General features: G+C 44.6%; 1 protein-coding gene across 1 annotated transcript; it reads right to left on the bottom strand.

Moving 5' to 3' along the window:
• Positions 1-7,159: 7,159 nt before the first annotated feature.
• LOC311344687 (aerolysin-like protein) lies at positions 7,160-8,816 on the bottom strand (the record flags this gene model as incomplete). Its single annotated transcript, XM_084469045.1, has 2 exons — positions 7,160-7,684; positions 8,334-8,816. 2 exons carry the CDS (start codon positions 8,814-8,816, stop codon positions 7,205-7,207), a joined length of 963 nt encoding a protein of 320 aa, XP_084325171.1. The 3' UTR covers positions 7,160-7,204.
• Between the last annotated feature and the right edge of the window lie 8,161 nt (positions 8,817-16,977).

Here is a 16,977-nt window from a genome sequence, read left to right as displayed (position 1 = left end):
CAGTTGAACTTTGTCTTATTTCTTCTTAAGAACATCACTAACAGTTTTGTTTATCTTACCTCTCGGCTTGTCAGTGAAAGTACCAGAACTGCGTGGTACCAGAGCCTGTCTACTGTCCCTACTCTCAGTCATTCTCTGGTGGTACTGAAGAGGAATCAGATATATGCTCAGGCGTTGCTTTTCGTTTCGTTTCAGGTTTGTGGGAGCGGCTTGCTTTGCAGGTGCGACTGTTTCCGAACGTCACAGAGCAATTAATTTCACTTTCTTCCCAACAGTAACACAACCTGCCCATTAAACAAACACAAACCACCGTTGGCACTACTTTTCTCAGCAATAGACTAAGTTGATATCCAACTTACTATATAGGCTAGGCTACATCAATAAGGTGAATACCCTAAGAATCTATCACACACACAGAATACATACATTAATAAAAGATAGCTGCTAGATACATGTATTTCCAAAAGAAGATGAATCACACAATTCTCACATAAATCTTTAATGATATAGACAAAAAAAAATTGTGTAAGAAAGAACAAACTGATGTCAAATTGCACAACAAGTCTTACATTTGAATGACTCTAGTAGACAATTAGTAAGATAATAGTTTTCATAGGAAACTTGTTTTCAATACTTGTGTGCAGGGGTAACATATGATCATATTATGGTTGTTTCAGTCTGCAGTAAGAAAAACACTGGCCAGGCTCTCTTAAAATAGATTGTATGGGAGAAATCTACTCTTACATTTAATGATAATGTCATTCTTATCTATATGCTAGATGAATCTAATCAGGTGGAGCTGCAGGCCTACCTGGCGGTGGTGGTGAGTCCATCTGGGCTCCTTATTTAGACTGGAAACAAAGCAGGATATGATGCATATGTATATATATATATATAGATTATATGGTACCCCAACATCCAGCCTGCTACATGGTTGACTCTCTTCTATGTTACGTGTTGCTCTGTCCCATTATTATCTGTTGCTCTACCATTATCCATTACTGCCCTGTGATAATGTGTCCTCTCCCATTATGATGACCTCTGTGGTACTCTCTCCCATTATGATGACCTCTGTGGTACTCTCTCCCATTATGATGACCTCTGTGGTACTCTCTCCCATTATGATGACCTCTGTGGTACTCTCTCCTATTATGATGACCTCTGTGGTACTCTTTCCTTTGGACGTGCTAAATACAAAACAAAATAATTGACAGCAGCTCAGCTGCCAGCATGACACTTCATTATGTCAACGACGGCACTTTGCCTTTCAGTTGATAACGTACTGAAGGGCACTATGTGCTCGGAGCTGGGCGAGGGGCTCAGCTCATTCAGACTCCCTTCTCAGGGATGTTCGGTGCACAAAATCTTTATTTCCTCTTCAGTACATTGAGGCTCAGAAAGATATGGTCCGGGTTCTGTTTCTCCCCAGAAGACATCGACCTCGTGAAGTCAGACAATATACCCTCTCAATGTGGGTTGATGAGGTCATTTGACAGAAAATAACTCCAAAAGTACCAGCTGCATTTAAAACAAAACACTTTCATGTTTCATTGTGAAATGCTGCGAAAGGTTGAATTTGAATAAGCTACGCTAGAAGCTCCCCCCACTTCCATGCAGTGTGCTAACGCAGGTTTTTGAATGATTGTACATAGCAAACTCTGTAGGTGGCAAAGAAGTAAAAGCTGTGTCACGTTTTGAACTACACACATTTTCCATCGAGTTTCGACTGGCTTTTTGGATTGTCGGTGCCGTTAAAATAGCATTTATAATCGTTTACTACTTTAACGGCACCGACAATCCAAAAACCCCATGTTATTTCCCATAGACATTTGACCGAGGGAACCGGAGCCTCGGAGGCGGGACTTATTCTTCAGAGGTCTATGTTGTTATCAATGTATGTTATCAATGTTGAAAATGAAGCTATAATATTTTTTTCCATAACCTCCCCACTTGGTAAATGTATATCATGGTAGGGGATTCACATTGTTGTATCGACGTGAAACAGAATTCACATTTATTATTAGCATCTTTAATAGGATGACTTGTGTTCCATATTCTCAGAGTCTTGCTGTATTGCATACTTCATTAGTTGTGGCTATTTTGGTCCATCTAGTCACACAAATTTGACTTAAGAGAAAAAGTCTGATAGCAGACCAGTTCAACTTTGATTGAACGGGGAGTTCTACTTACCGGATATTTGTTTCAAACCATCTGTAAGCTTGTAATTGGCTTACAGCGAACACCAACTCGACCACTAGGGAACTTTGCTGTGGTAGAAAGACGAGCTAAAACATTGTGGCCGTTTCTCAATACCAAGTACGCGGACTACGTACTCGTGGACTTGGAAGTACGTACTTGGCAAGTCCGGACTTTCAAGTACAGACTTCCGAGAACGCGAGTACGCACCTGCAATTGGAACAGCAGCGGACTCGATGATGCATTCTGGGATATTTAACGGTCCCAAGTCCACACGAGTCACCTCCGATGCATCCTCGGTGGAACGGCCTCATCGAGAACGCATCGAGACAGTACTCGCGTACTCACGTTCTTGGAATTGGAACAGTGCTTGGGCTACCACTGATGACGTTTATCGAGAACACAAGTACACGAGAACACACGAGAACGCAAATTGAGAAACGGCTTGTATCTGTGCATAATACATCCGGACTGAATGTGCTCAGAAAAAGTGTGTGTACAGGTTTCAAATCAACACCGTGTAGACTTACAGAAAATACACTGATAGAAATCCTGGAGCTCCATCCACTCACACAAACCAGAGTTTGTCTTGTATGTGTGTGTGCGTGTATGTGCGTGTGTGTGTGTGTGCGTTTCAGTGTTTGTGCGTGTACGTAGTGTGGTAACCCGCTCCCCACCAGGGGGAACCGTGGACTAGTGGTGGACGGGGTGTACCACCGCCATCCACTAGCCGGCGGCAGTGAGCACATCTTCACTCGACGCAATCAGCCTGATGGAGGACACCTGGCCGGAGGGGGGAAACGACCGGGCGGACATCTTAAAAGCCGACCGGGAACTCAGCTCAAGGGAGAGCAGAGACGACGACCCAGCAGAAGGCCGACAGCACACCCAACTTGAGTCTCACGGAGAACATAGTCTGGTTGATGTGTTACCTGTTATCTCTAATACCTGTGAATAAACGCCGCCTACGACTATTTGGAATCCTCTGCGTGGTACTTGCTGTGAGTTCTCTAGACTCCTGTGGACCGGGTTACCACAGTGTGTGTGTGTAAGCATGTGTGTGTGTGTGTGTGTGCATGCGTGCATGCACATGTGTGTGTGTACCCAGGGTCATTCAGGAGGCCAAATGCTGCACGGCGTGCTGCCCAAGGGCCTCCTGGCCCTGGGAGGTGTGTCTGTCTGGCCCTGGGAGGTGTGTCTGTCTGGCCCTGGGAGGTGTGTCTGTCCAGGCCCTGGGAGGTGTGTCTGTCCTGGCCCTGGGAGGTGTGTCTGTCTGGCCCTGGGAGGTGTGTCTGTCCTGGCCCTGGGAGGTGTGTCTGTCCTGGCCGTGACGGCCCCCATGCTGCTGGACAACTGGGGCTACAGCGCTGACCTCGTCTCCACCAACGACCTCTGGAAGACTGTGCATGACTTGTTCTTGTGTTACTGTGACAAACAGTACAAGTGTTTGCCTCCAGTCTAGACTCCACCTCACTGGTAGGACTTGAATCCGTTATAGAAGATTAAATCGCTGTTCCTTATTCAACGGCGAGAAATATTTTTAGATAGAAGTGTCTAACTGATTGAAATATGTCTGGTTAGAGTTACCTTAGATCGGTCCTACCTGAAATAACTCCTTGTTATTTCAGGTGCAATTTGACAACTCCAGTTGTCGAATTGCACAACAAGTATTACATTTGAATGACTCTAGTAGACAATTAGTAAGATAATAGTTTTCATTGGAAACTTGTTTTCAATACTTGTGTGCAGGAGTAACATCTTTTTCATTACACATGTGGTTTACGTTAGCGCAGAAAAATCTTAAAAATCTGCGCAGGAACACCATTGCTGTGTATTTCACAGTAGCAACTTTACCTACTTTGACCTGCAAGGCAGTACACAGGCGCGCACACACACACACACACACACACACACACACATACACACACACACACACACACACACACACACACACACACACACACACACACACACACACACACAACCGGCCGGTTACAACAACTCCGTACTGCACTGAACCCCCCCCCCACCCCCAGGAGGGGCCTCCTCCTGGTAAATAGCCCCAGGCCTCAACATTTATTAATCCGGGCCTGCGTCCAGGGTAACTTAACAGTGGTCTATCTGGATTGGTTAAGGTTAAAACAGGTGGTTGTTCCAGTGGCCACCCGCAGATGGCAGTCACACAACAGAGCCGTGCCAACCGACTTCATTCAAGCGTGCGATTCGTTGACCCCACAAGGCTTCGTAGTGTGGATGGTCAGTGAGAGCAGCTGGCTCTCTTAATGAGTGTGTTCAGTCTCTTCCTGTCAGCAGCCGTGATGCTGCTGCTCCACCACACCAAAAAAGATGGCTGATGCCGCCAGAGTCATGAGAGGTCCTCAGGAGCGCCCCCTGCACACCAAAGGACCTGAGCTTCTTTAGCAGAAAGAGTCTGCTCTGGCCTTTTTTGTACAGGGCGTTGATCATCCCGCTACAGTCCATTTTATTGTTAATGTCCCAGGTACCTGTATGAGTCCACAGACTCAATGTCGACCCCCTGGATGTTCACCGGTGTGGGTGGGGGATGTTTACGCCTGCGGAAGTCCACCACCAGCTCCTTATGCCGCTTTTCCACCGCCAGTACCTACTCGACTCGACTCGACTCGACTCGCCACGCCTTACTTGCGTTTCCATTGGCAAAAAAAGTACCTGGTACCTAGTACCGGGTACTTTTTTTTAGTACTACCTCCGTCGAGGTTCCATGCCAGCGGAGTAGGTACTTTTGTGTGACGTAAACAGGCTGCTGGTAACTGATTGGCCAGCGGCTGTAAATGGGAATATTCACTCAAGTTAAGTTGTGTCCGGCGTGGTTGGAGTCCACGAACCCGCTCCCGAGGGGGACACTGATCAGCGTTTCGCCGTGTGTGTCGCTCCTTTCCCGGGGCTAGAGTTAGGCTGCGCGTCGTTATGTGTGTCGGGCGTGGTTGTGTGTGTCCGGCGTGGCTGGAATCCACGGACCGGCGTTTCGCTGTTTCGTTTCAGTGTCGTTCCTTTCCTAGGGCTCGAGTTTCGCCTCTATCAACGTTACCGTATGACAACAATAGACGCACAGTCATTGCGCTTTTTATTTTATTTTATTTCCCATCATAACCTTTCCCGGGAATCAGGAAATAGTCTTGATCAGATTCAGATTTCCCGGGAATCGCGTCTCCCGTGATTAAAACCTAATGACGACCCGCCCATGGTGGAGAGGTTCTTTTCTACGACCCGCCCACATTGAAGAGGTACTTTTTTAGATGGAAACGCAACCAAACCAAGTTGAGTCGAGGCGAGTCGAGTCGAGTCGAGTTGGTACTGGCGGTGGAAAAGCGGCATTAGTCTCCCCACGTTGAACTGGAGGTGGTTCTGGACAGGATGTCTTTCACAGCTCTGGAACTCTCCCAAGTTTCAGGCTCAAGTTGAATTTGAGCTGGAGAGTCCCACACAGCTGATCAGCACAAGACCTGAGGAGCCTTGGACTGATGCCATCTGGTCCCGCTGCCTTCCTCATCTTTAGCCTCCTCAGTTCTCCCTGTACCTGGCTGGTGGTAAGAGTCAGGCTGGAGCAGGGGGGGGGGGCTGAGTGTTGGCAGAGAGGTGACGATGGCCTCAAGAGGGGTGTCTGTGTGCGTGGAGGAGGGGCAGACGACTTATTATTTGGCCATAATTTGCCGAAATTTAGCCTACATGAAATTTAGGCCTATTATTTGGCCATAAACAGAGCCATTTGAAGTTTAAAATTCATGTGGTCATGCATCTGTCTCAGTGGAGACTGCAAACACGCTGTCAAAATATCAACTTGTCAAGTTCAAATGCGCTGGCTCTTAAAGGAGATGGAAGATGGCACTCTCATTGGTTTATTGCATGTTACAAAACACACCTACGGGTAATTAAGCTACTTCAGACCAACCCAATTTAGATTTGCGTCGGGCGCAAGACTCATCCGCTGGTATTATAGCAACAGCGGCAGAGAACCGCCTACAAAGCTAGTTGGGTTTTCACATTTCACACTTGCGTTTCAGGCCACTAAAATAGGACCCTTAAAGTAACTTATCACTTAAAGTTCAAGTTTGGGATGGACTGGGCAGAAGGGTGAAAACAAAGCAACCTACAAGTGCAACACATTTGTGGGAACATCTACAACAGTGTTGGGAAGAGCTTCCCAAACAATATTAGATTTACATTGTAGGAAGTGTGTTCGGCTGTTATGTCTGCAAAAGGTGGCTACTTTGATGAGTCCAAAATGGTGATACGAATTGTTTAATAAAAGGATTCCAGGATTAGTTTTTTTTTGTCTACAAATTTTTATTTATTTATTTATTCATGTATCTTTGTTAATACCGTAAATGATAACGTCAATATTGAAGATATCACTTGACTTACAGGTTATACAAAACATACCCCCAAGTGGACAAAGATTAAAGTAGAACGTATTGCAAAATTGAATTAAATATTACAATTTCCCCTTCCTCGTTGAACACTTGCTGTGATCCATCATATTTTGTCCCATAAACGTGTGCCTTCGGCTGTATTGCTGTTTTTCTGTTAGCAATATACTGAATCTTTTGTGTAATGGAACAATTGTGTAATGAATTATCTTTGGCACTATTTAGAGCATTAGCTGTCCCACATTTGTGTACTGAAGCCATTTAGCATAAACCTAAACTTTTAAAGCAATTAGCATCTGACTGGAAGTGTGCAGAAAGTTATTATCTTTCCAGGCTGTTGGACTGGAAAACTAAATTATTAACAGCATATCGAATATTTGAACTGAAATTATCATTTACTAAACTGAAACGTGAAATCAGCTAGACTGACTCATTTTCATATTCTGTTTTACAAGCTCTAAGGATGGACATGGAAACACAAGCAGGTTTATGATGAGGATTTATTTATCTGTGACAGTCATTCACAGTCATTCACATGACTCTGCATTAGCAATCAAACCAATGTTATGCAATCAATATTAAAACTGTGCACAGTAAGATGTTCATGCATCTTCTTTGACATTCATAACTTTATCAGACTCAGTGGTTTTTACCACCACTGCAGTGTAAGCCACACCGTTGTAGTTGCCGGTGGATGGGAAGACCAGCTCGCTGCCATTCATGCATGTGATTTTCACTGTGGCCGAGTAGGCGAGGTCGATGACTGCTCGTCCCACTGACAACTCAACGCTCACGGTCTTTCCTGCCGGGACCTTCACATTGACCTCATCTGATTCTGTTATGGTCTCTTCATTGGTCATTGAGGAGGACTGCTCCGATCCCACGGTCAAGCTAAACCCACCAGTCACCTCCACCAGATCCGGGATCCCTGCTTTAACAGACATGCTGACGGTGGACTCAATCTTATTGGTGGTGCTCCAGGTGGTAGACTTGGTCACAGCTCTGCTGTACGTAAGTTTCTGCTCTTGAGCCGCAGTAGTGCCGTTGTGATAAGACACCGATTTGATATATTCTTTGTTTACCTACATACCCCACACACAGACACAGAAAAACACAAAAAGATGCATATTGTTCAGGCAACACTCAAAATAATACTTAATAACCAGTACAGAAAATATCTACTTATTTATTTTGTCCAACATTTAGACTTTAACACTTTATTAATCCCCCCGAGGAAGAAATTCGAAAGATTTAAGTGCTGACACTATTCTATTGACGTAATGTAATTAAACAAAAGACATTACTGACAACCCCATATCAAATTATAATGTTTATAGGTGGACAGGACTCATTAAGTTGTCCTTTATGGAACGCAAAGTGCATTTGCAACAAGCATTTGATCAGAACAAATCTTTCTTCATTCTTCTAAAAAAAGCACCTTGTGACAACTGCTGATATAAAAAGGGCTTTATAAAATACATTTGATTGATTAATATATAAGAGTAATCTGCCCTATGAAATATGGTTATAACACATGCTTTTGTTAGTGATAGGAAAGAGGAAAAATACATGCCAATTTCTGTCCTGGACACAGCTGCTATTCATGCATGAAAATGATCCCATTTCAATTGCTTTTCGGAGTTAATAAAGAAACACTTGTTCATTGAAATGTATTGGCCCACTTAGCCTGCCATATTCTGACTCAGGTCTTCCACACTTTGCAGCACTCACCTGGGGTGTGTACATGGCCAGGCTGGGATAGGTCATGTCGGTTAGCACAGACGACTTGATGGCATTGATGAAGAGGAATCCCATATTGTCGATGTCTGAGGCAGCGTTCCCCACCAACCCCAGGCAGACTCCAGACCCCACATCGATAGAGTACTCTGTCTTCAGTGGCCAGCCATTCATGTGCTCGAAGAACTCCCGTCCAGAGCTCGTCCAGAACTTGATGCCACCCAGACGTGTCCCGGCACCGTTCCCCCACAGGGACAGCTTGGTGATGCGCTCGCCAAGTTCGAACGTAAACTCATTGAAAGTGTTTGATTTTCCAAAGGTCTGCACACGCCCGTCGGTCAGTTCTGCCCGCACAGCTTTGATCTGCCAGCCGCCCACTGCCACGCCAATCTTCTTGAGGGTGGCACCATTGTCACGGCCAGTGAAATCAAATGAACTGCCTCCCCTTCCACCAATGAGATACAGTGTAGTCGCCATGTTTGATAACCTGAAACAGAAATGTTCATCAATATATTCATGCATCCTCCAAATGCTTGACAAAAGATGCAGACAGAAAAGATGCATAAAAGAAAAGATGCAGAAAAGATGCATTCGAGCTGTAAAAGGAAATCTGATCTATGTATCGTAGTGTAACAGCACTGATGCTGTGGAAATAATGTTAGTTAGACATGTTAGTTCAAACACAGGTGCTACTCATAAGGGTGATAAGCAGCGTTGGGAAAGTTCACTTTCTACATGAACTAGTTCAAAGTTCAGTTCACAAATTTGAAAATTAACTAGTTCAGTTCATAATTCAAAATTTTGAACTAAGTTCACAGTTCCAAAAATGAACTAGTTCATAGTTATTTTTTTCAATATGTTGCTGCAAGCTATTATTTCGGAACCAACGCTCTCTCAGTTTAACTTTGTTCAATAGGGTGCCAGATTTCTATAGAGCCTTCCAGGCGAAAACCCGGCTAAAACACACCGTACACAGGCCTTAAAGGACGATTCAGGTATTTTGACCATTGAGCCCCCTTTCTGGTTTGTCTAGGATGAAATAGAGTGGTTGACACCGAGTTGACACCGAATGTTGATGATTGCGGGATTGCGATCTACTGGAGTTGAGACGCGCGTCAACGCTGAAATGCGATATGCCGGCGGGCCAGTTCTGATAGCCATTAGATATTATCTGGCAGGCTGGATTAAATTACACCCCGGGCCAGATTAGGCCCGCGGGCCGTACGTTTGACACCCCTGGTCTACATGAATGAAACAGCACCTAAAGCATTATAATAAACAGCACAATGATTAAGGTGAATGAATTAATTCATACTTACCCAGAACACGCCTTTAGTTAGAAAAAAGAGATAGGGGGGCCTACAAGAGAAGCAGAGAAGTGGAGCGGAGATGAGGAGGAGTGGCGGTGCGGACGGTGTCTGTGTCCCGTAGCTCTGGAGCAGTGGAGTTAAGACCTGCTTAAGACGGTGTCCAGGAGGAAGTCATTAATCATTACCTATCATTAATCCAGTTACATAGTGAATATGTAACCGGCCCAGCCCATAAAACACAGCAAAACTCTGATGAACTCCCCCAGACACACAGGGCGCCCAATTTTGTTACGTGTTAAAATGGCAGCAAAGGCAGGCAGAGAGTCATGGATGAGTTCCAAATATTTATCTGAAAAACTTCAGCATCAAGGTTTGTTATAGTTCACAATATTACACTAGTTTCCTCTAAACACAAAGGTTCACGTTCAGAAGAATGTGCTTATTAAGTCCAATAATGTCGCGACCACGGAGCGTCAGAGAGCGTCCAAACGATAGGGCATCCACGGGCGCGGAGAGAGTGAAGCGCCTAACATCACACTCTAACACACACACACACACACACACACACACACACACACACACACACACACACACACACACACACATACACACACATGACTGGGGAGTCAAAGAGTAGTTCACTCAAAACAATAGGAGCTCTTCTACTCCACATGTAATGTAATGTCATGTGTGAGGTTTATATTAGATCAATCAGAAGAGTGAACCTGAAAAGGGTTTAATGTTTCCTGAGGGGTGTTTGACCGGACAGTATCACCAGAACAGAGGGCGGAGCCCGGGCTTCCCCTCGGCTCCACCTCTGGACCTCCCACCCTTAGATGATACCGCTGCAGCAATAAAAAAGCAACTGCCTTTGGACCGAGATCAAGATTGTTTGCGAGACATTGGACTGTATAACAATATACTAACGTATTTAGTTGGTTTTATGTGAGATGATAGTCAGATATATTGGGTTATATGAGAGGGTGTACTGTGTTTTATTTCCTTGATCTATTTGTGTTATCTGAAACATGATGGATATCATGTTTGCAGTTTGTACAGTTTGTACAGTTTGTACAGTTTGTACTGATAAACTTGATTGAACTTGATTGAAGACAGGTTGGCGACACTACAAGACATTTGTAGTACCAGAGTCAGGGAAACCACCACACCAATAGGCTCTGTACGTTTTCTAAATGACCATCAAATCAAAATCAGAACAATGTACATTATCTTTCATACAGATTTACAAAACGTTATACGTTCAACTGACTCAGCCAACCTTAAAATAACATTCCATCTGACATTGTACTAAACTACCAGTTTATTCAGCTAACTTGTGACCAGTTTCAGACGCTTGAACAAACACTTCTAGGCTTGGCTACATGGGCTATAACTGAAGCAGGAACAATAAAACCAATACAAAGGTAAAATAATAATGTCACACCCAGTTTGACCCACACCCACGCACATGCACACACACACACACACACACACACACACACGCACAGAGACACACACACACACACACACACACACTCACACACACACAGAGACACACACACACACACACACACACACACACACACACACACACACACACACACACACACACACACACAACCACACACAATATTTTTGTGAATTTAATTGATGGGAAGATAAAAAGTGGCTTATTAATGGCCGATGTAAGTGATCACTTGCCTGTTTTTGCAGTGTTGGAAATGAACAATAGTTTTACTTTAAGAACCAGGAGGACATATCATTTGGTTAGAGAGAAGACACCAGAAGCATTCATGGCTTTTAAAGCAGCACTTTCCAATCACAATTGGCAAGAAGTTTATGTGGAGAATGCCAATGATTCTTATAATGCATTTTTGGATACATTTTTGGCATTTTATAATCAGCATTGTCCACTGAAAGAATTCAAACAAACTTCTAGAAGAAAAGGGAAGCCATGGTTAACGAAGGGCTTGGAAAAGGCTTGTAAAAAGAAAAATAGGCTATATATGGAATTCATGAGGCATCCAACTAAAGCAAAAGAGGACAAGTTCAAGAAGTATAAAAACAGATTGATGACTATTATGAATTAAATTATCACGGCTGACTGATGGCCTGCTTCTCTCAAACAAGCTCACAGTTTGCTGCTGAAATGTCTTTCTTCTTGGGGTTTCAATGCCCTCTACTTTCATTACAGACATCTGTTGTTGCAGTTGCTGCACTTGAGTCTTCAGTGTCTGTACTTCAGGGTCTATTCGTGCCTCAGCACTCTCAAGAGCCTTCTGTGCTTTGGGTTCTGGGGCTTTAGGTGTTGCAGGGACCTTGCGTGACTCTTCCAGCTTGGCACGCAGCTCCATGGCCTCAGCTTTCAATGCTTGAACCTCCGTCAGTTTAGGCTGTGGTGACGCTTTTGTGCTCACAGGTTTCACTGTTGCATCAAGCTTACGCCTGGCAGCTTCATTTTCCTCCTCCTCACGAATCTCGTTCAGTAGTCAAGAAAGTAGGTGGGGATCCTTTTCTCTCTCTGAGTCTTAACTTCAGCAACATCATGTCAGACTCTACAGCGCCACGAAGAAGTTGCTCAATTCTCACTCGATCAACTTGGGCAGCTTGTAGTCCACCTCTCTGAACTACTTTGGTCATTAATGTCTCCAGTCGACGGAGAAACTCGGACAGAGCTTCACCGGAGTTCTGGCGAAGAAGTCTGAGGGCCCGTCCACACGGAGCCGATTTTTGGTTAAAACGCAGATGTTTTGCATCGTTTTGGCCGATCGTCCAAACGAATCCTGTAAACGCATCGCATGCAAACAGACTTTTCTGAAACCAGGTCCCAGGGTGAATAAATTCACAAACGCAGCCCTTGAGTGTTCGTCTGGACGGCCAAAACGCATACTTGCGTTTCGATGATGTCATCGCCACACCCCTCGAGCGTAACCTCTTGTAACCTGATTAATCTTGGAATTAATCTAGATTAATTTATATTAAAATGGCTCATTTGAATTCTGCCGAAGGCATTCATAATATGTGTGTGCTACCTAAATAATGACTAAAAGTAAGTCTTTGAGAACGGGTTTCTCAAGCCAGGTGGCGCATTAGACCAGGGGCTCATCTCCTGTTTCCAAAATGCATCACAAACTCTAGTATAACTTACTACACGCTTACTATCACAAACTCAAACGCGGGAAAATATAACGGCGCCGGGACGTGCTCTCGCTACAGGTCCACGGCACGCTCGTCTCCGGTGCGCGTCGCGGCAGCCGGGGCGGCGGCGTTGACGGCAGACAGCTGGTACGCGTCCGCCTACCGCCGTACCAAGGCGGGTAGCTCGGAGGAAGATTTGGATTATTACAACAACAACTATTTCGACGCTCTGATGTCACGATCAACCCAAAACGTGTCATCGCTCACCCAAGTTGTTTCTATTATCATTGCTACATTGTCTCCAGCATATGGCGCGATTATGGACAGTATATTTTATTAAACACTCAGCTTCTGGTTAGTTCAACTTTGAGAATAGATTAACGGCGATATTTTTTTTATCGCCCGATAAGAGTCTCGCGTTAACGCAGCATAACGCCGATAACGGCCCACCACTACGCAAAATATTATGCTCCTGTGCCACCACGCTGAGAAAAAAAGACTGATGGACAACCACATAAGCCACATTTTACAAACAAACAACAGCCATGCGTGTGTGGCATTAGGTGAAACGGGGGTAAGCGACAACGCCACCCTAGGAATTGCACCCAGGGAAATATCAATCAATGAACGGAAAAACAAGAACTTAGCACACACGTTCGTTGACTAACGGCACCAGAGACGAGGTTACGAAAATAGGTTGTCTTTATTGACTAAAACATGTACGTTCCACACAAACATTACAATTACGATGACACTGTACGTTGGGGAAAGACAGAACGATCAGGGCTGAGGCTTACCGGCAAGGGGGGGCAAGATACCAGGAACGCGGAGGGGAGAAACCAGCAACACCAACCAGTCACTCGTGTTCGCACATACTCACAACAAAAGCAAAACGCAGGTTCAACATGGCAAAATAAAAAGAGAATCCAAAAGGGCACACGTGACAGACACACTCGGGAAGAAAGGGCACCACCACCTATGGGATCTAGTTGCCTCCCTGCCGTGGGCACTCAGCACCTGGGAACAAAAGGAGTAGAAGAAGCATATACACACGACCAGACTCACAACTTGTAAGTCACCAAAAAGGAAATCAATAAGAAATAAAAATAAAACCCAAATGCGCCAAACAGGCCCCAAAGGATATTACACATGCGTGATAGCCCACTGGCTATCCGCAGCTATAAAAGGCCTCCTGCCAGTGGCTTAACAGAAGCTGGACTCAAAACCAAATAAAGACAGAATCCCCCAAATTAAACCAAACACTTCCCCAGGACACACGCACACACACAACACACACACACACACACACACAGTCTACACGCACACAGACACACACTAATTGCGACACGGACAGGTGGAAACACACAAGGACAAAACAAACGGATCAGGTTAAAAAGGAGTGGTTGTTAGCGTCTTCGCCGCTATCTTCAAGGCTAGCCCAGGACAGCTAAGGCAGCCTTGCAGGTAAGCGAACGGGTGGCAAAAACAGCAGTCGGCAACGACGCAATCGGCAGTACCAGGAAGTTGGCAACTCCCTACTCAAGTCAGCGAGCTCACAGAGCACCGCTGGATTTTAACGTTTGGTAGGGGATCGAGGATGTTACACGATCAATAATCCCGCACGCACCACCAACCAAGGCAGGGCACCAGCAGGCGACAGGCAGAAGCGCGGCAGCCGGTTGACGGGAGGGGCGCAGCCGGAAGTAACGAGGAGACCAATTGTGGCACCTCCCGACACAAGGGCTACTCGTGAATAAATAAGGTGGAGACGCAAGCCATTGGCTGTGCCGGCCCCGATCATTAAGAAGGGCTCTGCCCCCTGCGTCTCACCACACGTGCGCCAATTGAGACGATCAAAAGGGTTGCGTTAATGCTTTATTACTTGAGTGACGGTTTCCGGTGAATTTCTAAAACTAAAACAGCGCCACCTATACGCCTGGAACATGAAGTAGCGTGTTGAGTCGTATTGAGATGGATCCGTGTGGACGCAAATGTTCTTGATACGATGCCAGGGAAAACTGAGAAAAAAAAGATTGTTTTGGTACGTGTGGACTTGGCCTGAATGCGAAATACAAATCTTCCCCAGACTCTGAAGTCCCAAATGCACTTTCCAGAGCAACAAGATACTCAGATGCTCTTGCATCACCATTAGACAATCTAACTGCCTTAATAATCTCAAGGGCAGGACCTTTTAAGCTTTCAACAATGCGCTTCTCTTTTTCAGCACAATCACTTTCTGCAATCATCAACTTAGCTTGCTCTATCCAATTCTCCATAGTTTCCTCTCCAGCCGGAGTAGGGACGACACCAGAGAAAACACGCAGTCGCTTGTAGGCAGTGGAGTCATTAGAACGCTTCGTTGCCTTCTCCAAGAGCTCACCAACAGCACGAATCACTGCTTCAGGAGAACTGGTAGGAAGCGGGGAAAGCAAAGCTTGAACATCACTCATGGATTTTCCTTCATCAAGTAGAAGAGTTTTTTCAGAGAAATCATCAGGAACAGGCTCAGTGTCTCTAACAACCACAATCTTCCATGCATGCGCACCATCCTTAGGCAACACATCAGAAGGAACACAAGCTGGATCAATCGTCTCACGACATTCTCACAGCACTAGCAAACTAGTTTTAGACGGACCTTCTTTTGAAGCACGAACACGTACTCTGCCAAATATTTTCACAGTTTCAACTATGCTTTCAATAAAATCTACGGCAGCATCAGCCGGAACATCCAACAACAGCAATGCATGGTCGGGCTGAACCAATGCATCATTACACCACTCCAAAAGCTCTTGTTGCAAAGCAGAACTAGTTCCTAATTCCATTTTTTCTCACTCTAGATCAAAGACACCAATGAAAATTCAACTTAGCACTCTCTGGAGCATCAACCACGTTAACAAGAAGTAAATAAAAGCAAGAATCATCCCAGCGGGGCCTATATCCTGACACTAGAGGGCGTTCCTGAGTTCTTAAATTAACTTCCCAGATAATATATTATCTGGGATATGAATTCTTGCTTACCTTCTGTTTAAGTGTCTACTTGTGTGTCTTTGCATGTACTGTAAATAAACTATTATATTTCACTGTTAACCCTGTACTATTCACTTCTCTTAAAATAACTTAAATAGTATTCCAATTAAATAACATTCACATGTAAACCAATTCCCAATAACGTCTTAACACTAGAGAAATACTCAGGAGTCAGAAGTTTAAATGTTAAATAAAAATATAGTTTACTGAATAGAAACTGTAATGAGTTATCAATAAAGCAAAATATACAAAATATGTAAATAAAAGAAAAGTATTCCGAGAATACCTAGTAAAATTACAAAAGTCAAGTTTGCATGAATAGGCTACACCTTCAAATGTAAACAAAATCAAATAATTACATTCACCTGAATGAATTTCTACCAGACCTCTGTATTTAAGTAGAAAATAGGCTACAGTAGTTGTACCTTCAACACTCAACAGTAAACATAACACATAAACACAAATGACACTCGTGGGCCCACACACGCACACACACACATTCAGCACAATGATGATCAGCACAAGACCTGAGGAGCCTTGGACTGATGCCATCTGGTCCCGCTGCCTTCCTCATCTTTAGCCTCCTCAGTTCTCCCTGTACCTGGCTGGTGGTAAGAGTCAGGCTGGAGCAGGGGGGGGGGGTGTTGGAGCTTGGGGGGGGGGGCTGAGTGTTGGCAGAGAGGTGACGATGGCCTCAAGAGGGGTGTCTGTGTGCGTGGAGGAGGGGCAGACGACTTATTATTTGGCCATAATTTGCCGAAATTTAGCCTACATGAAATTTAGGCCTATTATTTGGCCATAAACAGAGCCATTTGAAGTTTAAAATTCATGTGGTCATGCATCTGTCTCAGTGGAGACTGCAAACACGCTGTCAAAATATCAACTTGTCAAGTTCAAATGCGCTGGCTCTTAAAGGAGATGGAAGATGGCACTCTCATTGGTTTATTGCATGTTACAAAACACACCTACGGGTAATTAAGCTACTTCAGACCAACCAATTTTAGGTTTGCGTCGGACACAAGACTCATTTATCCACCGGTATTATAGCAACAGCGGCAGAGAACCGCCTACAAAGCTAGTTGGGTTTTCACATTTCACACTTGCTTTTCAGGCCACTAAAATAGGACCTTAAAGTAACTTATCACTTAAAGTTTGGGATGGAC

The sequence above is a fragment of the Micromesistius poutassou genome (assembly GCF_964030765.1).
Source record: "Micromesistius poutassou genome assembly, chromosome: 6".
In the NCBI taxonomy this organism is placed as follows: Eukaryota; Metazoa; Chordata; class Actinopteri; order Gadiformes; family Gadidae; genus Micromesistius; species Micromesistius poutassou.
The sequence above is the reverse complement of the archived record's forward strand: the minus strand, read 5'-3'. Positions and strand labels throughout refer to the sequence as shown.